This window comes from Pinus tabuliformis, chromosome J (genome assembly GCF_031772625.1).
Source record: "Pinus tabuliformis cultivar Carrire ecotype Pingquan chromosome J, CPIR1, whole genome shotgun sequence".
In the NCBI taxonomy this organism is placed as follows: Eukaryota; Viridiplantae; Streptophyta; class Pinopsida; order Pinales; family Pinaceae; genus Pinus; species Pinus tabuliformis.
In genome coordinates, this window is record NC_142295.1 from 218,611,209 (window position 1) to 218,637,938 (window position 26,730).

The 26,730-nt window shown below is 36.9% G+C and overlaps 1 protein-coding gene across 4 annotated transcripts in view; it reads right to left on the bottom strand.

The window, feature by feature from the left end:
• Nucleotides 1-26,730, bottom strand: part of LOC149226486 (putative protein phosphatase 2C 45) — a 619,029-nt gene that overhangs the window by 421,864 nt on the left and 170,435 nt on the right. For 3 of the 4 annotated variants that reach the window (XM_089375302.1, XM_089375299.1, XM_089375300.1), the window contains exons 4-5: nucleotides 17,104-17,238; nucleotides 16,665-16,711 (exon numbers count right to left, since the gene is read on the bottom strand). In XM_089375302.1, the coding sequence (XP_089231428.1) occupies nucleotides 16,665-16,711; nucleotides 17,104-17,238 (182 nt within the window). Of the gene's footprint in view, nucleotides 1-16,664; nucleotides 16,712-17,068; nucleotides 17,239-26,730 lie in introns of all 4 variants that reach the window. The other variant, XM_089375301.1, reaches the window with a different exon arrangement.

The window sequence follows — 26,730 nt, forward strand, 5'->3', positions numbered from 1 at the left end:
GACGAAGCCAAAAGGAGGAACAGCGCGATGGAATGGAGGAATGAGAGAAGAGCTGCGTGGAGGGGTTTAGCAGGTTAAGGCAGTTATGGGCAACTGCGGATAGGGCCGCGATGGAAGCTACGTGCAGGCAGAGAGGAGCAACAATGTAGCTGAGGGTGCATGCGGGTTTTAGAACAGTGGGATGAGGGATGAGCAATCGAACGCAGCTTAGCAGCGGGGTGCTGTGAGAAACGGAGATGGCAACGGCGTGGGGGAAGGGAGCTCAATGAGGACAGAGTGAGAGGCTACATGAAGCGGATGAGGGAGCCACAGGTGATCCAAGGTAGCACGCAGGTATAGCAGAGAGGCAGTAAGAGGATGCGGGTTTGGTAAGCTGGGCAGCGAAGAAAGGGATTTGAGGAGGTTTTTTGTTCTCCTTTTGCAGGTTTGGAATGGCGGCCAGCAGCGCGGATTCGAAGAGAAAGCAGGTAGCAGGGCTGGGGCCTTTTAAAAAGAAAATCGAAATGCACAGTGAAACCCAAAAACCAGGCAACAAATCCCAGAAACCAATCAACAAACTGGTGGCTGAAAACCCCCTTAAAATCTACCAAAACTACTTTAAGAATTTTCCAAAAATCTTAATTTAAAGTTTTGAATCAGATTGCTTCAGATTTGACCCTGAAACCCTCACTGAAATTCCAGATCTGAAAACTAAATTTAAACCTTTGGACTGCAAAAACTGGACATAATCCTTGCCAAAATGATGCTGATGAAAACCAGAAACCCAGATTTTACCCTCCAGTGCCTAGATCTGGACTCTGTAGAACTTTCAGCTTCATATCTGTAGCTGCAATACAACAAAAAACAGCCAAACGATATACACAATAACCCAAAAAAACACTAAAACCCTGAAAACCAAAGTCAGAAAACTACAATTAATTACAGATCTATGTACATAAATGGCAGATCTATTAGATCTAGGGAGTGTGAATCCGACTCCGCTCCCAAATATGATGATCTGAAGTTCTCAACAGCCAGATCCAACGATTTAAAACAGAAAAAATAAAATTTTTTGAATTTTAGAGGAGGTACTAAGCTCAAAACCCTTCATGCATCACCCATAAAAATATCTTATGATAAGCCCGGGATCAAATTCAAACTTGGCTCTTCAGAAAACACAGATCGGGAGTTGGCTGGTTCAACCGAGAACTTCCCCGAACGCCCGATGATCTAATAATCAAAGATTTTCCTACAAAACTCAATTCATCGGTCAACATAGAGCAAGAAAACAATAATAAAATTCAGATCTAATAAAGATACCTGCTATTATATTCAAAAATTAAATTATCATTCAAACCTCAGCGACTGAGCAAGATACCTGTACTCAAATCGCTCTTTAGAAGCTATTATTAATGGCAAAAAAGAAATTACACACAAAAATAATACATCTTACAGCATTTCCATGAAGAGTAACACTAGCATAAATTAACCCCAAAGTCTTTCTTTATTGCTCATAAAAAGATTACAAGAGAGAGCTTTTCGCTTAGTACACGATCAAAAGATCGGATCCATTGACTGACAAATGACCTCCTATTTAAAGATAAATCTTCCAACAGCTAGTTCGATTGATCCTTGTCAAAGAGATCTCGATCGTTGATGAGGATCACAATTTCTTTTAATCTCATCCGTCAAAATTTTAAATATTGAGGAATTTTCGAATTTTTCAATTAAATGCATTTTAATAAATTCAAAAATTAAAATTTTGCATTTATTTCCCCAAAATTTTGACTTTGACTTAACCCCAAGGACCCAAGGCATAAAATTTAGCAAAATAATCAATTAACCTTAGTCCCTGGACCTGTTAAGATTTAATTTTTAAAGGATCCATGAATTTTACCTCTGGAAAATTTAAATTTACCTAAGACCTAGGACCTATGAGGGGATAAATTATTTTTCTAACCCTCAAGACACTTTACATCATGACTTTTACATTTTTTACATCTCAAGGGGGAAAAACCCATTTGAAAAAAAACCCTCACAAACTACCCAGTTTTGCGACACAAATATAATCTAGCAGATCAAGCAATTTGTAATAAAATAACCTAACCAAATAGTTAAGATTATTCCCAAATCACTTTTACATAGACTCGATCTAGAACACTAGGACTCCCCTAAGATGCCAGTGACAAAATCCATTCCGACTTTGGGGTAAGGCAGAAGAAAAACTGTGTCGACCATCCGAAAATGGATCGGTGAGACAAAAAACCTCCCGGAATGTAGATCGTCACCAAAAAAGTAGGTTCACCTAGATGATTACATACACGACACGAATCTGCTAAGATTATTTACATTATACACATGCAGACTGGGTTTACATTATAAGATGATCCTCAGGCTGATGATGATAGTTGAACGGCACAGATATGTCGATCAGGCGTTATCCCTTTTGCGAAAAAAAGGGGGTGTACTGCTATGGGTGGTTGACACGTAGTGGTCAACATCTGGCTCTACTTGGGGACACGTTGCTACAACAGAGGAATGTGAGAATCCAGAATCTGCATCCACGCAACACACAACATAAGTAGCGTCCATCCAAAAATCATCATATAACGTTAAGCACAGGAAATATATAAGCTCTTCATTTATTAACTAGTCTAATAACATGAAAAACACAAATCTAACTACAAAATGAAATACTGAAATAATAGGCATAAGGTTAGAAATACAATACAAAGATGCCCCATGGCATCAGATGCATTCAATATAGTGCATACTGAGCATTTGCTTGCTTTCAAGCAAATCTGTCGGCTGCTTCTCGGATGTGCCATGTCCAATCCTGCATACAATAGGACTTTTTCCTATCCGAAAATCAAGTTGCTTACGGCCATCTGATGCATCAAATTGCTTTCTCATTCTCTTTCTCTTGCGTATTTTCTTTGTGGTAGACTGTATCACTAATGACGTGGAACATTCTGCTTCAAAACTCTCAAATGAAGTATGTAAGATATGCGTGACATGTCTTTCTTCATTTTGCATCTAATTTTTATCGTTTTCAATTTTATCTGGGTCACCTTCAATTAACCACTTTTCAATGGAACAAATGACCTCCTCATAATAAGATGGAGCTTGTTGCAGCAGATAAGGAGACTTATGATCTATTGACATCTCCTTGTTTCTTTCATCCTCTGACCAATGCTGAAATTTTTGTAGCTGTATTGTTATGGCATCCATCTGGTTAGAGTGTTCAACCTTCATAGCATTGACTTCCCTGGCATGGTTTTCCTCCATGGCCAATAACTTATTCTGAAGGCATATCTGACCAACTTCCACATCTTTTATTACTTTTTCATTCTTTGCTTTCATGCCCATCAAACAATTTTTCATATAGTTTATCTCTTTCTTATGATTCGCTTGCATGGTAGCCAATTGATTATTATAATCGAATGTCATGATGGTCATTTCTTTGTCCATAGTTAATAACTTTCTTTGCATAGAAATAATTTCCCTGTCATGATTAGCTTTCATGATTTCCATCTCCTTATCACGTTTTTCCAGGTGGGTGTATAAAGTTTTCATAACCTTGACGTAATCAGTTACAAATTTTTCTTGATTAAGCTCTATATTTTTTACCAGCCGCATTAGTTCTTCTATAATTTGCTTATCATTTTCCCTTTCATTTTCGACACTGATTTGACAACTTGTCCCTGTTTTTCCACTGTCATGGATTTGATCTGCAACGGTACAAGTGGATGGCACATTCTGATATGGAGAATTGTATTGAAATCTTTTATCGACAACTGGATCCTTCACAAAATCACTTTCATTCTGTTGCATAATTTTAGGGGCACAAGGCGAGCTACCTTGATAACCATATCTATCTTTAAAAGCATTGATGATGTCTTGTAAAGAAGCAAAAGAATATTCAGGACAATTATTAAACCAATTCAAAGGATCACCCTCTAAAGAAAAGGAAAATAGACGCATTTTGACATCTTCATGATCATACCGGGGAGAACTACAATATATGAGCATTATACGAGTAAACCTGCATAAATGCTTTCTAACAATGTCTGAATCACCACCCGAGAACAAAGACAATTTATGAATGGCCACTTCTGGAATATCATGGAGAACATCAGTAAAATGACACGGGGTAAACGAATAATTCAGGATGAATAATGAGGGACCAAATGGATGATAGAGAGAGACTTCTACTCAAGAAAATCAAGAGATCCACAAGAAGGGAGCTTCTAGTAGAAATTCTTGTAGAAATGAAAGAAGTGGAGTCGCCACTTGAACATGAATCTAACTCTAGGATCCAAAAGGCAACAAACAACCGGATATAAGGGAGGGCTTCTTGTCTGAGAAATAATAAATGGAAGAAGTGGAGTCGCCACCCAAACAAGAAACAAACCGAAATGTCCAGGTGCTAAAGGTGCAGATGAAACGATTAACGAGATGACGAAAGATATGGCGATGAAAAGATCAAATGACGCCAGGAAATGTTGTGCCACTTGACAGGCTAATGAATGGCGGAAAAGATGAGAAATGAGAAGAATGATGAGGAAATGTCATTGAAACGCTGAGAATAAATTGTCCCCAGCAACGGCGCCAAAAAATGTTGTCGCGCAAAGTTTCTAGGCAGCATGACAATGCTCAAAGTAAGGGCTATCACTCTTAAATCCTTACTCACTCCGTTTAGACTCTCTCCTAGACAAGTCAAGGGGGGGTAGTCCCTAGGTAAATGAATGAGAAAGCCCGTAGATCACGGGCTCTAGGAGATTTTAATGATGAACAACTTGATGAATCTAAACAATTAAATCAAATGAATAGATTAAACGCCAACGTAAACAAGACATGACCACAAGATAGAAACAATTATAGACTAGTGCCTTTAATATTTGAATCAACCATCAACTAAATAAAACAAGTTGTCTAGAATGATTTTCAATATGTGACGAATAATGACAATCATGAATAAATGCCCAAAACGGTAACACACAAGATATTCTAGATTTAAAATTATTTCGTTGACTGCCCAAATCTAGATTTAATAAATTTTCTTCAATAGCAAAATATGATTAAAAATGTTTATCGCACCTTGACCATAGGAAAATCATAAAAATTGCATTTAATGACCAAATGACACTAAGGAACTTTAGGTTAAATTTTTTTAATTATTCCTTAGGAATTTAATTTAATCGAAGGATTAAAAAATCAAAATTTTTAATGGGCTGTAGGCCACATTAAAAATTCTAGAGTTTATGCGAAAAATCCCTGAATTTTATTTTAAATCCTTAGTCACCAAATTTAGATTTATGATTTAAAGTTTTTTTTTTAATTTTATATTTTTTAAATGTTTTTGGATTTTAACTATTTTAGATGTTTTTAGACTTTTGAAATTTTATATTTTTTAGATTTAAAATTTTTTAATGTTTAGGATTTTTTTAATGTTTAGGATTTTTTTAATGTTTTTTAGATTTTTAACTTCTAGGATTTTTAATCAAAAATAAATTGCAAAATAAAAATGAAATGAAACTAAATCAAGTCAAAAATAAATAAAAGTAAACTAAATCACACAAATGATATCGAATGTCAACAAAATCAAAATAAGTAAATTAAACTAATAAAAAGAAATAAAAAAATATAGATCAAACCTAAGTCAAAAATCAATGAAACTAAAAAATTGCACATACGCTAACCCTAACCAAACTAAATGCATACGAAATTAAAAAAAAAAAAGCCGAAATGATTATGTTGTTTGTTGTTTGCAGGCTTGAAGAAGGGTCGACGACAGTGTGGTTCGAGAGAAGGCTGAGAGGGCTTGTAGTCAGGGGACAGGTATGTGATGAAGGCAGAGACGGCGGAGATGCGCGGACAGCGAGGAGCGTGGAGAGTGATGGAGAGGGTTAGGAGAGGAGCTACAGATTGATGGGGAGGACGAAGCCAAAAGGAGGAACAACTCGATGGAATGGAGGAATGAGAGAAGAGCTGGGTGGAGGGGTTTAGCAGGTTAAGGCAGTTATGGGAAACTGCGGATAGGGCCGCGATGCAAGCTACGCGCAGGCAGGGAGCAACAATATAGCTGACGGTGTGTGACGGTTTTAGAATAGTGGGATGAGGGATGAGTAATCGGACGCAGCTTGGCAACGGGGTGGTGTGAGAAACGGATATGGCAGCGACGTGGGGGAAGGGAGCTCAATGAGGATAGAGTCAGAGGCTGCGTGAAGCAGATGAGGGAGCTGCAAGTGATCCAAGGTAGCACGCAGGTATAGCAGAGAGGCAGTAAGAGGATACGGGTTTGGTAAGTTGGGCAGCGAAGAAAGGGATTTGAGGAGGTTTTTTGTTCTCCTTTTGCAGTTTTGGAATGGCGGCCAGCAGCACGGATTCGAAGAGAAAGCAGGTAGCAAGGCTAGGGCCTTCAAAAAAAAAATCGAAATGCACAGTGAAACCCAAAAACCAGGCAACAAATCCCAGAAACCAATCAGCAAACTGGTGGCCGAAAAACCCCTTAAAATTTACCAGAACTCCTTTAAGAATTTTCCAGAAATCTTAATTTAAAATTTTGAATCAGCTTGCTTTAGATTTGACCCTGAAACCCTCAATGAAATTCCAAATCTGAAAACTAAATTTAAACCTTAGGACTGCAAAAACTAGACATAATCCCTACCAAAATGATATTGATGAAAACCAGAAACCCAGATCTTACCCTCCAAGGCCTAGATCTAGACTTTGTACAACTTTCAGCTTCAGATCTGTAGCTGCAATATAACAAAAAACACCCAAACGACATACACAATAACCAAAAAAACACTAAAACCCTGAAAACCAAAGTCAAAAAACTAAAATTAATTACAGATCTATGTACATAAATGGCAGATCTATCAGATCTAGGGAGTGTGAGTCCGACTCCGCTCCCAGATCTGATGATCTGAGGCTCTCAACAGCCAGATCCAACGATTTAGCACAGAAAAATTAAATTTTTTGAATTTTGGAGGAGGTACTAAGCTCAAAACCCTTCATGCATCACCCATAAAAATATCTTATGATAAGCCCAGGATCAAATTCAAACTGGGCTCTTCAGAAAACACAGATCAAGAGTTGCCTAGTTCAACCGAGAACTTCCCCAAACGCCCAATGATAATAATCAAGGATTTTCCTGCAAAACTCAATTCAGCCGTCAACATAGAGCGATAAAACAATAATAAAATTCAGATCTAATAGAGATACCTGCTATTATATTCAAAACTTAAATTATCATTCAAACCCCAGCGACTGAAAAAGATACCTGTACTCAAATCACTCTTCAAAAGCTATTATTAATGGCAAAAAAGAAATTACGCACGAAAATAATACATCTTACAACATTTCCATGAGGAGTAACACTAGCAGAAATTAACCCCAAAGTCTTTCTTTATTGCTCATAAAAAGTTCATAAAAAGATTACAAGAGAGCTTTTCGCTTAGTACACGATCAAAAGATCGGATCCATTGACTGACAAATGACCTCCTATTTAATGATAAATCTTCCAACGCCTAGTTCGAGTGATCCTTGTCATAGTGATCTCGACTGTTGATGAGGATCAAAATTTCTTTTAATTTCATCCGTCGAAATTTTAAATATTGAAGAATTTTCGAATTTTTCAATTAAATGCATTTTAATAAATTCAAAAATTAAAATTTTGCATTTATTTCCTCGAAATTTTGACTTTGACTTAACCCCAGGGACCCAAGGCATAAAATTTAGCAAAATAATCAATTAACCTTAGTCCCTGGACCTGTTAAGATTTAATTTTTTAAAGGATCCATGAATTTTACCTCTGAAAAAAATTTAAATTTACCTAGGACCTAAGACCTATGAGGGGATAAATTATTTTTCTAACCCTCAAGACACTTTACATCATGACTTTTACATTTTATACATTTCAAGGGGGGAAAACCCATTTGAAAAAAAACCCTCACGGACTACCCAGTTCTGTCACACAAATATAATCTAGCAGATCAAGCAATTTGTAATAAAATAACCTAACCAAATAGTTAGGATTATTCCCAAATCACTTTTACATAGACTTGATCTAGAACACTAGGACTCCCCTAAGATGCCAGTTACAAAATCCATTCCGGCTTTCGGGTAAGGCTGAAGTAAAACTCTGCCGACCATCCGAGAATCGATCGGTGAGACAAAAAACCTCTCAGAATGTAGATCGTCACTAGAAAAGTAGGTTCACCTAGGTGATTACATACATGACACGGATCTGCTGAGATTATTTACATTATACAGATGCAAACTGGATTTACATTATAAGATGATCCTCAGGCTGATGATGATAGTTGAACGGCACAGATATGTCGATCAGACGCTATCCCTTTTGCAAAAAAAAGGGGTGTACTGCTATGGGTGGTTGACATGTAGTGGTCAACAGGCTATAGCAAACATATCAGATCTAGAAATTGTCCAACAGTCCTAAAAAATAACTTATATGCAATCAATTTAATGACAAGATTAATGTTCAATGCCTTAAGTGACTTGTTAATGAATTTAGGCTTATTTTATGTGTGTTTATGCCCTGAATACACTAATGTAACAATTATATCAGACCTGAAACTTTCATATCAGACCTCTACAACTTCAAATCAGGCCTTGAAAATTATATGACAGCGAACATAAAATAGTAAAATCGATAGATCAAACCCTAGTAATTTATTTTGATGTCTTGTATGAGTTATTAGCTTAATGTGTGGGTTCTTTAGGCTTGTATTATGATGATTTGACAATGTTATATCAATATATCAGATTTGATATAAATTATGCAATTAATTAAAATGAGAGATGAAGGCAATAGAAACAAACCTGAAGGCTTAATGGCCTATGCCAAGTTTGGAGATGTGAAAAAAATCACTCCTCAACACCTGCATTCACAAAATGTTACCTCAAATCCCAAAGATCGCAAATTTATGACTACTCCAATCACAAATTATTAGAGATAAAATGTCAATCCCTTGATGAAACCCTTGTTTGCAATGATATTTAGCCCTTGTATGGCTTACATCCTTCTTAATGTTTGCAAAATGGGTCCCAAACACTAGCCTTCTAGGTTGGGTAAGGGCTAGGACCCTCAAAAAATGGGTTTCTTCCCCAATTTGACAATAAGCAACCTGCAAAAATGGGCTCAAAAACCCTAGACGTCTACGGTTTTTAAGGGTTGGAAACTTTAAAAGTTTACTCCTTTCTTTGATCCCTTAAGGGATTCCACCAGTACAAATAAAAATAAATTTTCTCAAAAAAACTCAATATATACAAAAATAAAATAAAAACCCCAAACCCCAGTTGCTGGAGAAATTTATTTACAAAAATTATCTTACAAAAATCGTTTACAAATTATATACAAATATACAATGCTTGAGAAATTTTTTGAAGCATATTTTTTTATGATAATGACAACAGCTTAATGTATTTTGAAAAATAGATGTTAACCACAACCACAATGAATTAATAAAACCACATAAAATTCCTAGTGCCCAAACAAGGTCAGTCTGTGCCCACAGTCTGTGAACTTGGATCCCAAGGGTCGAGGAACTTGCAAACTCTATATATTTCGTAAGACAAAATCGTTAGATCATACAATGAATTGGATCATCTAAGATAAGCCCAAAACTTATCAATAGAATGTTTTTATCATCTACAAATGAAATAACAAGTATATAGTATTGAATCATAATATAGGAAAGCACATACCCAGCACGTACCATAGATCAATGAGACAAACACACCATGAACTAAACCCCAAATTCTTTTATTATAGATTTCAAACGTTCCCAACAAAACAATGGTTTCACAAAAGCGTCACAAAATTACATTTAGACCAGAGTCACAATCATTGTGATCCAAATAGAGACAAAATGCCTTCTATTTATAGAGAAATTCCTTCAAGTGGAAAATAACGGCTAGTTGGCCTGATCCCCGTTAGAATATTTTGAGACTGTTGATAAATTCTTGATCGGCTTTTAATCTCGATTATCAAAAATACTTTTTTTAGGAATTTTCGAATTTCTCATTAAAACCATTTTTTATTAGAAATATTTATTTTGAACTAATTTCCTCAAAAATTTGACTTTGACTTAACCACCAAGGTCTAAGGGTCCAAATTTTCTTGAAATTTCCAATATTCCCTTGGTGGGAGACCTCCAAAAATTAACTTCTTTTAAACCCACGAATTTTTCCACTTGGAGAAATTAATTTCTCTAACATTTAAATTTTGATTCTAAATTAATTAATTTTCTGGCTTAGGGTTTAACTTTATTTTTGCTTGAAAAATTAATTAATTAACACTTAAGGGGATTAACCATTTTTCTACCCTCAAATATTTTAGCCATGGTGTCTAACTATGAGGGACCATGCACTAAAGTATTTTTACATAAGATTTTACAAATTCAACCCTAGGGGGAATACCCATTCATCATAGATCCTCATAATATTTATCCAATTTTGCGACACAATACGATCTAGTAAACCAAGTGATTTGTAATAAAATAATTTAGCTAATTAGCTTAAATTATTCCCAAATCACTTTTATAATAGACTCGACTAAGACACTAGGACTCACCTAAGACTTCAACGATAAATTTCACCCTAGCTTTGGGGTGAGGCTAGAGGGAAAAACTTAGTGGATCATCCGTGTTTAGAAACACAGATAATCAGTGAGGCGACAAACCTCCTAGGATGAAATTCGTCGCCAAAATCATAAGCTACCTAGGCTGTTACATAATTAAACAGTTGTACTAACATCATTTATATTACAAATTTGCAAAATGGGTTTACAATGATATGACAAATTGTTGGCTGATGATTTTGAATTTGAAAAAATTCCTTAAAGTGTTTGGATTATGCTTCCTTGGAATGTTGAAAAAATGGGTGCAACAGGAACATTAAAATCTGTCCTCTTATCAGCTGAAGCATTTTTCCAAGTGTTTCCTTCCAATTTCATTGGAGCCACTGAGCATTTTTCTTAGTTAAAGATTAGACTTTGTCTCAATTACTCTTCTACAAGTTTGTGCACCAATTGTTTGATAAGATGTTGTGTGGTACATTGAAAAATGAATTTCCAAAATTATGCATGTTGACTATTTGTGAGAAAATGTCAAAGAGAATTCCAAGTGTTGTGGAAACATTTGCTTGAAATCAATTGGAAATAATTTTGTCAATACAAATACTCCTACAGCACTTTGTTTTCAAACCATTTGACAAAATACCTCATTGGGAAACCTCATTTGACTTAGAGAAAATAGTGGCGTTTGAGGACATTTTCTGTTATATACCTAGGGGGGATAATATGGGGTACAAAGGGAGGTACCCAAAGTAATAATATAATAATGGGATGGGCCATAGTAATAAACAAGGTGGTTAACCCATATCATGTAAGGGACCACAAGTAGTTTGTAATAATGTAATGGGCCCATGGTATTAGTTCGATGGTATGAGGGAACCATGGTAATGACCCATGGTACTGTATGTATGAGGCCTATATAGAGGCTACAAACTCCAAATGAAGAGATGTCAAAGAATTGTGTCAAGGAATATTGTATGAATAGGGATATGACTTGTGGAGTGTTCTCCTTCCTTAAGGAGTGAATGTATGGTGTTGCCCTACCTTAAGGGTTTGATATTAATAAAGAGAATCATTTCTATATATTTCTATCTTGTTATTCTTGGGTATGTTTATATTTTTGGTATCAAATCTATAACAAATGGTATCAGAGCACTTTCTTGGGCAAAAAAAAGTGGAGAAATTTTTTTATTTTTGCAGGATTTCGAGGGCGGCAAGTTGCAGATCAGATCTGCATGTTTTGGTGTAAGATCTGCAAAATATAATTGTAGATATGGATTCTATGTGAAAAAATACCTGATTTCAAAAAAAAAATAGTCGAATTGGAGTCCGGATGAAGGAGATATCGCTGATCTAAAAATCAATGGTGTTGTAGACAATTTTTCGGGGCAGCGAGTTTGCGGCGCAGATCTGGACGTCCTAGTGCAAGATCTATAAAATCTAATTACAGATCTGGATTCTTTGTGAAAAAATACTCAATTTCAAAAAAAAATTAGTCAAATCAGAGTCCGGATGAGAGAGATATCACGATTTAAAATCAGCGCTTTTTTGCAAAAATTTTGGTGACGGCGGGAGTGTTGCAGCGCAGATCTGAAATTCGAGTGCCTGGATCAAGATTTCTATCACCTGGGCAGATGCAAAATGGTTGTTTCATTTCCAAAAACAGGTCATAATAGGGATTCTGAGCAATATTGATGGAATTGTGGCCATTTCAAATTTTCGCCAATTTTTTTTTTTGTGATGGCGGGCCTAGATCAGAGTTTGAGGGACTTGTATAAATTTGATGGCTCTCATCCAGCCAAATGGCTAGCACAAATGGAGAAATGTTTTAGATTGAATTACATCATGGATGATGAGACTCAACTCAGTATGGGAAAAATGTACCTGGACAATGAAAGACAGCAATGGTGGCAATGGCATCAACGTTGCTATCGAAGGCCCTTGACTTGGGACATATTCACAAAAGCTCTTATGGACCACTTTGACCGTAAAACTAATCTTGTGGATAAGCTCACACAGACAGACACACAGCCTAGCAAAGATTTTATTTTTACAGGAAAGAAGGAAACCAAAGAACCTAAAAGGTTATTTTCTGCTGGTATCTCCTTATTGCAGGTTCATGGATTGATTCAAAAAGAGAAGATCATTGTTTCTATAAATCCTAGTTGCAAACATAATTTCATCAATGTTAATTTGGCAAAAAAATTGCAAATTCCAGCAAAACACATTGAAAACACACAAGTGGATAATGAGGATGTTCAAGTGTACAAGGATTTGAAGATTTCTATGGATAAGTATGTGTTGCATGGTGATTTTTATACTTCAAAGATGGATAATATGGATGTTGTTTTAGGATATTCTTGGATGGAATCTGTGGGTACTATCAATATTAATGTGCAGAAGAAATTCTTGAAGCTCTGGTATAAAAGGAAGAAAATTACATTACAGGATATTTCCATCAATAAACAGGTAGAGTCCAAGGAGGTTGACGCAGAAGATGTTCCAGGGACTGACATATCAGATGATGAGCAGTTGATGGTCGACAATCAAACACAAACAGAGGCTAAAGCCGAAAAGGTTACAGGTGTTGACACATCTGATGAGGGTTCAGTGGTTGAAGTAATATTAGAAGATAAGACACCACAGCAAGCACCACAACATGCACCAGATAACAGTCAGGCTCCAGTAAGGGGTGAATTAAAGAAAAAGACACCATGGGTTAAAACTTCAACATATCATCACCCACATCACCCCGCAAGACAACCATCAAGATGGCAACCAATTACCCACAAGGACAACAACCCCCGCAGGACAGATAGAGAGGAGCGAAGATCTACCTACTACACATCAACACAGAAGAGCCACCATGGTCAACTTCCATCTCAAGCGAGCGAGGCACCAGCGAAACCGAGGGTTCACCTTTCTCTTGGATGGCTAGATGCACATGCATGGTCCCAGTGGACTACTCTTTTGAGTAGATCTTATTATTTGTGTTTTTCCCATGTTTTGGGGACGAAACATGCTAAGGGGGGTGGAATGTTATATACCTAGGGGGGATAATATGGGGTACAAAGGGAGGTACCCAAGGTAATAATATAATAATGGGATGGGCCATAATAATAAATTAGGTGGTTAACCCATATCATGTAAGGGACCACAAATAGTTTGTAATAATGTAATGGGCCCATGGTATTAGTTCGATGGTATGAGGGAACCATAGTAATGACCCATGGTATTGTATGTATGAAGCCTATATAAAGGCTAAAGACTCCACATGGAGAGAGGTCAAGTATATTTGAATGAACAGGCATATGGCTTGTGGAGTGTTCTCATTCCTTAAGGAGTGAATGTATGGTGTTGCCCTACCTTAAGGGTTTTGATATCAATAAAGTGAAGCATTTCTATATTTGAATCTTATTATTCTTGGGTTTATTTCTATTCTCATATATTTTTGGGTTAGATCTATAACAAGTGGTATCAGAGCTATAACAAGTGGTATCAGAGCACTAATACCAACAAGTGGTTATAGCTCTGATACCACTTGTTATAGATCTAACCCATAAATATTATAGATCTGATATGAAAATATATGACAATGTAAATAAACCCAGAAATAATATGAAGTGATTCTTTATTAATCAAACCCTTGAGGTAGGGCAACACCATACATTCACTCCTTAAGGAAGGAGAACACTCCACAAGCCATATGCCTGTTCATACAATAATCCTTGACACAATTCCTTGACATCTCTCCATGTGGAGTCTCTAGCCTCTATATAGGCCTCATACATACAATACCATGGGTCATTACCATGGTTCCCTCATACCATCGAACTAATACCATGGGCCCATTACATTATTACAAACTACTTGTGGTCCCTTACATGATATGGGTTAACCACCTTATTTATTACTATGGCCCATCCCATTATTATATTATTACCTTGGGTACCTCCCTTTGTACCCCATATTATCCCCCCTAGGTATATAACATTTTCCAAAAGGGATATTACAACCATGGTGTCTACTATGAGTAATCATGCACTAAAATAATTTTACATCAAGATATTACAAATTAATTCAACCCTTAAAAGAAGAAATACACATTTAGAAATTGACCCTAAAGACAATACACAATTCTGCCACACGGTATGATCTAGTATGAAACCAAGTGTGTCTATAATAAAATAATTTAGGCATGGTGTCTAAATATGAGTAACCATGCACTAAATTATTCCTAAACATACTTTTACATAGACTTGATAAACACTGGGACTCACTTAAGACCTTGTCAACAAATTCCACCCTAGCTTTGGGGTATTGTCTGGGAGAAAAAATCTGCCAATTATGCGTGTTTACCCACACATAATTCGGGGAGGTAAAAAAATCCCTACAATGAAATCCTTTGACAAAAATCATAGGCTTACCTAGGTGTTGTTACATGGCTTCATAGTCATATTAGGATCATTTACAGTAATTTGGCAGAAATTGGGTTTATAATGACAATATTAGCGTTGCACAATGACTTTGATCTTCGAAAAAATTTATATGCTACTATGTACTTTGCTTCCTGCATTGTTGACAAAGTGTGGTCAACACAACCCATAGTAATAAGACCACAGAATCTCATAATTGCTGCAGATTTATATTACTTGATGTGTTGATGACAGTATTAAAACAATTGCTGGTATAATTACTTTTGATCTCGTCTTATGATTAACACAATTTCAAAGCAGCACTAGCACTAATAATTTCCTTATGGTGTATCTACTATTCATCTCACATAATAATCTCAAACACTTTATGCACTGATTATTTTGCTGGGCAATTTATTTCAGTTATGGATGTGCTATCTTGCATGGTTTACAAATCGGCCATGTGATTGCAACATTAATAAATGAATGGCATACTTGAACATTTAACACTTGAAGTTACTTGAGAAGTTTAACAATCACATCACAAGGTTCAACCTTAAATTATTTGAGCACTTCACCAAATTGGGCACATTTAATCAACAAATAAAATCCTGATCATCATTAGATCCCCTTTCAGTGAAGTTTCCTTCTCCTTGCTTCAAATACTAACCCATTTGTCCAACTAGAACTTACTTGGATAGCATTGCAAGCAGCACATAGATTTCATATCCATAAGAAATTCACTTGTGAGTTAGTTTTCCTAGTCCTGTTCTTAGTACTTCAACGATAGGACTAGCTCAAGGGATTCCCCCCTTTGCTTGGTTATGCTAAGACTAATGTCAGAAGTGAACCACCTAGGTGATAGGTGGTAGGCCCACTTAGTAGTTGCCTTAGGCATTTCCATCTTAAAAGTTAGGATGTTTTTCCTGCAAGTGTCTGAGAGATAACATGTCCCACTCCAAAGTTGTAGATATATCATATGAGGTGCCCCTACTACATCAGTTTTTGATATGTACTCTGTTGAGCATTTTACTAACTTTTGGAAGAGCTAAAATATGTCTGTTGCCTTTTGATAGCATATTTTATATTCATAATCCATATAACTGCACTCCGCTCATGTGTCTCTTGTCAAATTGATGTAAATCTGCCTTTGAAGACAGCAAGTGTTCGTACGGGACTTTAGTGTTCCATAGGCTCTAAGATAAACTTTCAATGCAAACAACCGCTAAAGTGTGTTCTAAGAAAGCAGATTATGATATTATGATATTAGGGATTCTCATCATGGGAATTTAGTCTAAAATATTGGTTCTTCTGTCCAGGGTTATAAAGCGAGGAAAACCTCTTCATTGTCAATAATTTACTTCTTTTTTTAATTTTGTGACATAAGCCAATTTTCACAAAAGGGAGCAGGTGAAGAGGAGCTGCACAACTAAAATACAGGAAATATAGTTTTTAGCATGCAAAAGTGATCAAGGATAATTCATATGCAAAATTAAAATTATAATCCAATATGAGAACAAGAACATATATATATATATATATATATATATATACACATATGAATTATCCTTGATCACTATATATATATATATATATATATATATAATGAAGGAATAAAAAAAATGGAAAGTTAAACACCACATGAATGACATAGAAATGGAACCTGCCTGAAAGTTTCTTCTTGTAAATGGGCCACAGGCTTGACTTCAACATCCTACGATCATGTTCCAGCCAATAACATTTCAAAACTCAATAAACTTCCAATGCCTTTTTGACAAGAACTCTTGAAAAAACTGATCCTATTTTTGTAGAACATGTTTATCCAAACTTGGCGTTCAGAATAAAAGGGAGATCCCAATCTAAATTTGGAGAAACAAGGAAAACAACAGAGAAAAAAATAAAACCAAAATAGTTCAAAATTTTTCCACTACATAAGATTGCAATTGGTCTCCCTGACAGATTAAAAGCTGGTCACTATGAAGGAGCCATTCCAAAGCCATCATTTCATTAAGGATGTCCTATTTATTCTTTTAGTCAATGCCTGATATATATTTCAGTGGAATCTTTTGACCTGAAAATCTGAAAATACAAGCATTGATTGCATACTCTGCAACAGAAGTGCCACCATGGCCATCAAATACACCAAAAAATGATGGTCCTGATCCTTCTGAATCAACTTCAATGCTGTAGGTGTCTTCCATTTGTGGTCTTCCAGTGCCTTGTACTGCAAAAGCACCATAACTGCAACCAAAATCAATGCATTTTCCTGCCTTAATTTCAAACACCAAAATAATGATTGAGAACGTATAACAGCATTTAAGCATTTATTGCTTGTGTCAGAGTCCACAATTTTATAAATTTGAAGAATGGAAAATTTACATTGTAAATGCTATGATAGTGTTTTAAATAGCAGAATAATTTGAGAGGTATATTTTAATGAAAAAGATGTATACCAAAAGATAATTGACTTTTGTAAAGGAAGCCGTAAAAGCGAAAACCTATCTATCTACTAGGTTTGTTAGAGAACTAATGCAACCAATCTCTTAAGTCAATTCTGGAGTCAAATAATGAATTAGGTTAGATAACATTATGTTGGATTTATACATTGTTGTTGTATAAAATCAGTGACTGCTTGGATTGCACAACCTTAGGTTACATAACTTAATTTGAAGAGGATAGGAGCGGGACATTGGAGAAAACTTAAAAGCACACATGTATATAAATAAACATGAATAGGAACGCAGTCAATCATAACAGCAACATACAAATATGGTTCATTAATAGGCAATTTCTTATGTGCAAAGATGATTGTTATAACATTTATGGAGTGAACTGTTGGATGGATTTTTGTACTTGTGTAAAATTGGCTAAGTCACTCCATGACAATGAAAGAAATCCCTAGAAACTGAGACCAAGTATGCACCATGACAATGACAAGGAGTGTTAAATCAGACATTTGCAACAGAATCCTACACAACCAGGCTAATTTAGCTACAACTAACTGCTATGTAGCTGATTTAAATATAATTCCAGCCATGTATAGAGTGAGATTCTGGTGAAATTCATAATGAAATGCTGTTGAAATCTCATCACTGCATGTGTATGACTGTTTATGGTGCAAATCGGAATCCTCATGTATTAATGAAACCAATGTGAACGATCAAAGACTTACTCATATTTTGGTGTAATGTTTATAGTGTAGATGTTCATGCATCCACAAAATCAATGTGAATGGTTGGAGACTTTCTCATTGCTTGGTATTTTGAGTTGCTGTTGTGTATAAATGCAATGGATGTATATTATGCCTAATAGTTTTCTTTGTATTCTGATGCATTCCTTTTGTGATGAACTGTGAGGGCATGAAACCCCCCTAACTTGCCTCAAGTGAGTGCAAACCTTGATTGTTGAAAGGCCAGCAAGTGTTAGGGTAAACTTGACTAAGTGAAAGAGTCAAAATTGTTAGGTTCACAGTGGTGGTTTCAGGCACATGGTTTTGGTGGCCCATAGTATTAGAGCCCATGGATTACATGTGATGAAGCCTTTAAGAGGTTTGGGGATTCTCCATTGTAATGCATCAAAGTTGAATGGAGGGCTCAATTGGCCAAACCAAGATGTTGATCAGCTTGTCTGCTTTTAAGTCAAAAAACAAACCGAGGAAAGGGTAATTCTTGCCTCCATTATTGCTCCCTCCTTACGTCTATACACTCAAGAGTTGGACCTCCATTAGCTGATCACTTGGCAAAGAATTGGGAGTTAATCAAGAGTGCACTATGCTAAGCAAATCCACACCACGGAATTTTGCATATGCAAGATGCAAACACTTCAAAAAGTGAGACGATGATGCCAATAAGTGATGATAAGTGAGTTCAACACTCAGCATGTGCAACATGCAAACCTCCAAAAGGTGAGATAATGATGCTTGTTGCCTCAAAATCTAGCAGGCCTTGTAAGAGGCCTCACAAGGCAAAAGCTAGACTATGACACAACAATGAGGTGGATGTCACTATCACCTCATTTCTCCACCTCCTGCTCTTTAGTGGAATTTCACCTCATGGGAGGCTTCCTAAGTTCCTAGTACAGGTCACCTAAAGGTATTCTAGGTTAAGTGGATCAAGGCGACACTTTGAGAGGCTAAATCAAGGTACTTTGAACTAGGAATAAGGCTCAATTCTTGTGATCAGGAATAGCATACCTATGAAGAAGCCTATGAGATCAAACTTATAGCCTAGGGTTTCAAGATGTAGCTCAACAATGGCACATCTAGGCAATGTTGCAAACATTGACATTGAGATAAAATCGACAACGCTCTGGAAAAGCAAAAAATAAAAATAAAATCAAGAAAATATCAACAAAAATTGGCAAACATCGACAAAATTAAGATACCACCAAAATATCAGTAAAAATCGACAGAGATTGGCTAGGCCAAAATTTGCAATTTCGCGATTATTTTGCAATAAAATCGTGATGTTTGCAACATTGAATCTAGGCATACAAGTGCAAAGAAAAGGTTTGTTTGTAAGATATAATCAAGCAATTAAGAGGCAAACCTTCAAATGACCCTAAGTTGCAGCTTTTCTATAGAATTAGCGTTTTGCGAGCCCTAGAATTAGCTAGGGTTGATGACGTCAACCCTAGAGAGACACTTTTAACCATGAAAATTGCTAGATTTTGATGTTATAAGACCAAGCAAGGTGGAAGAATCCCCAATCAGCTCAATGATCAAACCCTAGTTGAATTCGGCCTGAAACCATAACCCTAGCAACTTCCCTTGAAGGGTCGAAATTCTTGGAGGAAAAAGATGAAATTTTGAAGATTTTGATCCCCTAGATGGTTTCCAGTGCTTTCTATCTACTTTGGATGATGGAGCCTTAGGGAATTTTGCCATAGAAATATCAAACCTCTGAAATGAGCAAGGGGAAAACCCTAGGTTTTCACTTGCTAACACTAGCTATCACTTTATGAGGGGAGAAATTTACTAGAAAAATGCTCTCTAGGAGGTTTTCTAGGGAGTTCAAGGATACAAGAATATAGCATGCAAAAATTACCAAGTATTTCATATAAACATAAATGCAACATAGAAACCTTAGCAGTATTCCATCACATTCAGTAACCATTAATGATATTCAACAAAGCACTCACAATATATCCAAGAACATGCTTTCTTTCAATCCAAAATTGACATCTTCACAACAAGCACTAATCTCCAATAGCCAAAATCCACATAAGATCACATCTCCACAAAGTAACAAATTACAAAAGCTAGGGCGAGTTCTCTAATGCGAAAAATCGGAAACCCGATTCTTATTGCAACAACAGGAAATAATTCTCCTAATTGTTAAATTAATTCTTAACAATTTATTTACTGTTCACTACAACAAATATTGAATCAATCACACTGCAACCTACACAAATAAACTGCGGAAGAAATAAACACTGGAAGAAATGCTAGCACACACACATAAAATGACACAATTATTTTTGGACCAATGTCCCCGGGAGAAAACCCAACTCGAGAAAACCGATGCAGCAACTGAGGGTTTTATTATTATGCAGCGGTGAAATAAATTGAGTGCAACTGGATGCAAAAACTGGCAATCCTACAAAGAAATACTAGCAAGAAAATCTAGTGAGGATAAATTCATCACTCCATAGCAGTGTTGTGAAAATTGCGATTTTTTCCCTCTGCTGATAAAATCGCGATAATTAAACGAAAAAATTTCCGGTTTTTTTTTGCTGATTTTTATTGAAAAAATCGTGATAAAAATTTAAAAAATTGCTGGGGGTCGCGACAGCATAGTTTTATAACGATTTTTTGGGTTTTTTCATGAGCTCAATTGGACAGTCGCGCGCGGAGGGAGGAGGAGCTCTTGGAGACCAAGCTGAAGAGGGTTTTTTGCCAAATCTAAGTGCTTAGAGGAGAAAATCAAGAGGAGGCCGCCGATTTCTCCATAGAAACGGTATATGGATTAATTTTTTTTTGCTTTCATTGTTTAAAAACATTGTTTTTGTATGTTTTCCATTGTTTTTGGCTGGGAAACTTGGTATGGGCACCATTTTTCTTTTGTTTTCATTGTTTTTAAAGATTTTTTTGTATTTCTTCATTGTTTTGGGTTGGGTAACTTGGTATGACTATGGGAACCAATTTTTTTTTTGTTTCATTTTTTTTAAACATTGTTTATGTTTTTTTCATTGTTTTTGCCATTTGGTTGGGTAACTTGGGTTTGGAATGGTTTGGTAATTTGTGTTTGAAACTTTGAACTTTGGAATGGTTGTTTTAACTTTTAGGTTGGGTTACGGGTAACTTGGATTTTCATTGTACAATCATCAATGTAAAAATTAAAAATTAAAATACTAAATTGTAATTTGTAAATTTGTAACTTGTAATTTTGTAAATGCTAAATTGTAATCCTAATCCTTATTTTCCCATAGGTTCACAACTGCACCAAAACACCATTCAAGACTCCAAGTTCGCAACTTCAAAGTTAAAAAAAAAACATGCCAAGGAAATTGGATCCTTTCTGAGAATATGGTGTCCTTGATTCTCTGAATGATAGAGTAAACTTGAGTTGCAAGTTGTGTGGCCACCCTATGTCCGGGGGGGTGTACAGGTTGAAGTTTCACCTTGCAAAAATCCCTAGACATGATGTGGAGCCTTGTACAAATACAACTCCTAAACTTATCCAAAGAGCCATGAGAGCATTGGAAACTTTAGAGCAGACTAGAGCGGCCAAAGAAGAACTCAAAAGGAAACTAAAAAGGTCAACTAAAGGAAGTGGGCCAAGTGGCACTGGTTCTACTGCAGCATCAGCCAATCCGGTAGCTGCATCATCATTTTTTGTTCCTTGAACCACACCTGGTTCACAGCCATCTATTAGTTCAATCATCAATGCTAAAAAGAACTGAGAAAGAACAAGCTGACAAGTTGCTGGCAAAATTTCTCCTCTGGAGTGATATTCCTTTCAGCATTGTAAGGAATAATCCATTTTTCCAACCTACTGTTGATGCTATTGCCAGTGTTGGCCCGGGGTACAAAATTCCTTCTTATCATGATTTCAGAGGTCGGATTCTTCAAAATGAAAAGTGTGACTGCACCCAAAGATTGGAGGATTTTAGGTCATCATGGGCACAAACAGGATGCACTGTTATGTCAGATGGTTGGACTGACCAAAAGGGGAGAACCCTTATAAACTTCTTGGTTAGTTGTCCCAAGGGGACTATGTTTATCAAATCTGTTGATGCATTTGCACAAATCAAAGATGCAAGAACTTTATGTGATTTACTGGATGTGTTTATTTTGGAGGTGGGTGAACAACATGTTGTCCAAGTCATAACGGACAATGTTGCAAATTATGTTGTCGCTGGTAGGATGCTTATGGACAGGCATCCTACTTTATTTTGGACACCTTGTGCTGCCCATTGTATTGATTTGATGTTAGAGGACATAGGGAAAATTCCCTTTGTCAAAGATATTGTTGACTCATCAAAAAGCATTACAAAATTTATATATAATCATACATCTGTGCTTAACTTGATGAGAAGATTCACCAACAACAAAGAGTTGGTGCGCCCCGCTATTACACGGTTTGCCACCAGTTTCATATCTCTTCAATCCCTCTTGATTTCTATGTGGGATGTGAAGAGAATGTTTCTTTCAGAGGAGTGGCGTGCTTTGCCAATGAGCCACAAACCAGAAGGAGAGGTCGTATGTAGACTAGTTTCATACCAGGAAGACTTCTGGGCGGGAGTGCAAGAGGTGTGCGCTGTTACTGAACCTTTGGTAAAGGTTCTTCAGTTGGTTGATGGTGAGAAGCCCGCAATGGGATATTTGTATGAAGCCATGGACAGGGCCAAAGAAGCCATTCGGGCCTACTATGATGATAAGGGAGATGATGGGTTTCAGAAACAACTCCTTCTATGGGGAGTGATTGATGAGCGATGGAACAACACACTCCATCATCCCATTCATGCTGCTGGGCTTTTCCTGAACCCTGCATTTTCTTATGTATGTGGGTTTGATTTTGATGCTGAGATCATGGATGGATTCTTATCCTGTGTCCAGAAGACGGTGCGATCTCCAGAACAACGTATAGAGATCTCTAAACAAATTGAGACATATAGGATGGCAGGTGGCACATTTGGCTTTGAGATGGCTATCACTGATAGGACAATTAAAATGCCAAGTATTTTTTAGTTTGTAACTTTGTTTCAAATTTCATTGTCTCTTCAAATTCCATTTTTTTCTTATGTTTATTTAAAATTTTATTTGTAATTTTGTTGTAGATGCATGGTGGAAAATGTATGGTGGCAAGGTACCCCTTCTGCAAAAGCTTGCCATTCACATCCTTAGCCAAACATGCAGCTCCTTAGGATGTGAGCGCAACTGGAGTGTATTTGAAAAAACACACAACAAGAAGCGCAACAGGTTAACACTTAAACATTTATAATATTGCAAATTTCCAAATAAATTTTTGAATTCATTAAACAATATTTTTTTTTAATTATTAATTATTATTTCATGATCTTTGTACAGGTTGGAGTCCCAGCGACTTAATGACATGGTCTACGTCTACTACAATCTTCGATTGTGGGTGAGGCAACTTGAGAGGACAACTGATGTGGATGCCATCTCATTGGATGGGATTGACACCACTGTTGCATGGAGGGTTGAGGCCGAGAGGGCTCTCATGGATTCTGTTGATGATTGGTTAGTGCAGGATGTAGTGGAGGGGGAGGAGGAGGAGGAGCAGGTGGAGGAGGAGGAACAGGAGGAGGAGGTGACACCGCCTGCCCGGGCTACCACTACCACCAGTAGAGGACGTGGTCTACCTCCTATAGCTCCTACTTCTAGTTCTTCAGCTTCTAGAGCACATCAGACTCCACTGCCATCTCCACCAGAACAGGCACCAGCATCTACATCTAGAGGGAAAGGGAAAGCTGTGGCATTTTCTCGCAAGAGGGGTAGAGGAAATCAATAGGATTAGACTTTCATTTTATTGTATATGACATTATGACATGATGAGATACATTATCATATTTTTTGTTGATATTTTGAGGTTGAGTTGGGACTCAGGAGTCAGGACTTACTATTCAGGACATGATTCAATGTTACGTGTGATTTTAGCGCTAGAAACGATATTAAACATCTTATATATTAGTTTTTTTATCATATTTATGTGTCAATGTATTTATTTTATGTTGTAGATGGTTTAGATATTAAAAAAATTGAAAAAAAATGAATATCTTTGTACCAAACGATTTTTTCCAATAATTTCCCGATAATTCCGATTTTTTCCCCACGCCGATTTAATCCCAATAACGATTAATGCAACATTACTCCATAGGCAAATCCTGGCACTGACCTCAGCTCAAATTGAATAGTCCAAACTGCCTCTACGCAGTCACTGCATCACCCTAACGCAGTTGCTACTACTCTCAGCTTGGAACAACTTCTCCTCAACCTGTCTAACTAGCTGCTGTCTGGGAAAATGTCTATCCTGGCCTCTGGAACCTATGCCTAGTTTCAAGCACTGAAATTCTGCTTCTCCTCAACAATTCAACTTTGCCTCTAGAGGCTACTGCGTTGCTCTGCGTCAGCCTTAGTGTACCTTCTCTGCCTCTCTGCAAATGCACTCACTGGATTAGGAAATCTTCCTCCGGCTTCACTATCCCTGCCCCTCTGCCACTGCTTCAATTTCTCTGGCTCTCTCTCTGACAACTGAATGTTGCTACTCAGGAAATCGATTTGCTCATTAAATCAAACTACGCAAGTGATTTCTCCAAGCCCAATTGACTTCTTCTTATAATCCTCTATTGAGACTTTAACGACCAAGATTAGATCTTAATCAATGGCTAGGATTAACTTGAAGTTGATCAGTGTGATTTTCTAGAACATTCACACCATAACCTGATTAATTCGAATTAATTAGTCATATTCTCTAAGTTTAGACTTAGGAAATATTTAAAAAACGACTAATAATCTAATTAAGTCATTTCTAGGTGGAATTTCCAAAAACGATTTCTGGGTTTTGGAGATCTCGTGTAGTCTAGCCTCTCCACAAAATTTTGTGGCTAGAACACATCCGATGCTACAAAAACTAACACTCCCTCTTAGCGAGGAATGTGTTCTAGTGTTGTTGCCCCGTATAGCAACACCCTGTCTCTACATAATCTCTTGTCACGCTATTGATGTCTGGCTGTTGCTGCCCACTAACCATTGCGCAACTCTGATATCACGCTGCTGATGTTTGGCTATTGCTACCCATCAACCACTACGCAACCCTTTTGAACTGTTAGTTGTTTTGGTAGCATCGAATGTGCTCTAGCCATGACAATTGGTGGGGAGGCTAAGGCACATGAGTTCTAGAGAATCCAGAAATCGTTTGGTGAAATTCCACCCAGATTGTATTTTATTAAAATAATTAATATTTTTAATGGGGTTCCTAAGTCTAAACTTAGGAAAATTAAAATATTAATGGGTATTAATCAAAATATGGGTGAGAATGTTCTAGAAAGCGGATCAAGTCAAGTTTTAATCTTAGCCGTTGTTAGAGACTTAATCTTCGCCGTTGAAGTCTCAACAAGAAAAGTATAAGAAGAAGGCTTGGGGTTCATTCTAAAACACACACAGAGTTGATCAGTTAGTTCAATATTCCTAGGGCAGGGTTGGCTAAGGAATTCGAACAAGTGATCAAGCAGTGAGGATCAGAGGCAGTACTGGAAGGAAGTGATTTCCAGTTCCAGTGAATATACTTTAGAGAAGACAGTGAAGAATCAGAGAGGCAATGCAGTGCCAAGGAGGGACAGCGCAGCAACTGGAGGAGGTTGACGCAGAACAGTTGGGGGATAGCAAAGATCAGTGTCAGGAATCACTGTAGGGGATTGACAGATGAAATCTCAAATTCCCAGCAACAGACGCAACAACAGCAAGGGTCACGCAGTCAGAGGGAGTCTCCACACAGTGACAGCATAGGCTCACACTGAGACTGCGCAATGGGTCATCCAGGCGCTGGGGTCAATGCAAAATCTCCATATTCAGTGTGAGAAAATTCTCACTATTTTTCTATCAGTTATCTTCTCTGTGTGGATTGCCATTTCTCTAGGGCATCCATATTGTATTCAGAAATTTACTGCCAATAATAGAAACCCTCAGATCTGCTACACCGATTTTCCCGCATTGGGTTTTTCCGAGGACTATTGTCCAAAAACAAGTGTGTCAATGTGATTGTTCATGTGCTGGTGTTTCTCTTGTTTTTCTCAGTTCATAGTTTGTGAAGTCTGTAGCTGAATTTATTTTGATATTTACTGAATCATTGGTGAATAACTTATTATTGTAAATAAGTAGGAGAAATAAATCAATCACTGCAGCATGATTTTTCACATGGTATCAGAACAAAGATCAGGCAAGATGTCAGTAATTTCTGCAATATAGGGTGGTGGTGCCACAATGGCAACAAATCGATCTCTAAAAGAGTCACGCAGTCCCTTGCAGAAATTACCAGCAGAGAAAATAGCATAGAGAATAGTAGGGATCATAATATTTTCGAATTAGCTTCCAGGCTAGAAGAGGAATTTGCTTGCTTATCGAGTTCTACATCAATCGAGGAATGGTACATTGATAGCGGGGCTTCAACTCATATGACTGGAGAACGAGAATATTTCTCGAGCTATCAGGAGGAACAGATGAACTTCCAAATCACAATGGGTAACAGGATGAAATGCACCCCAGTAGGAAAG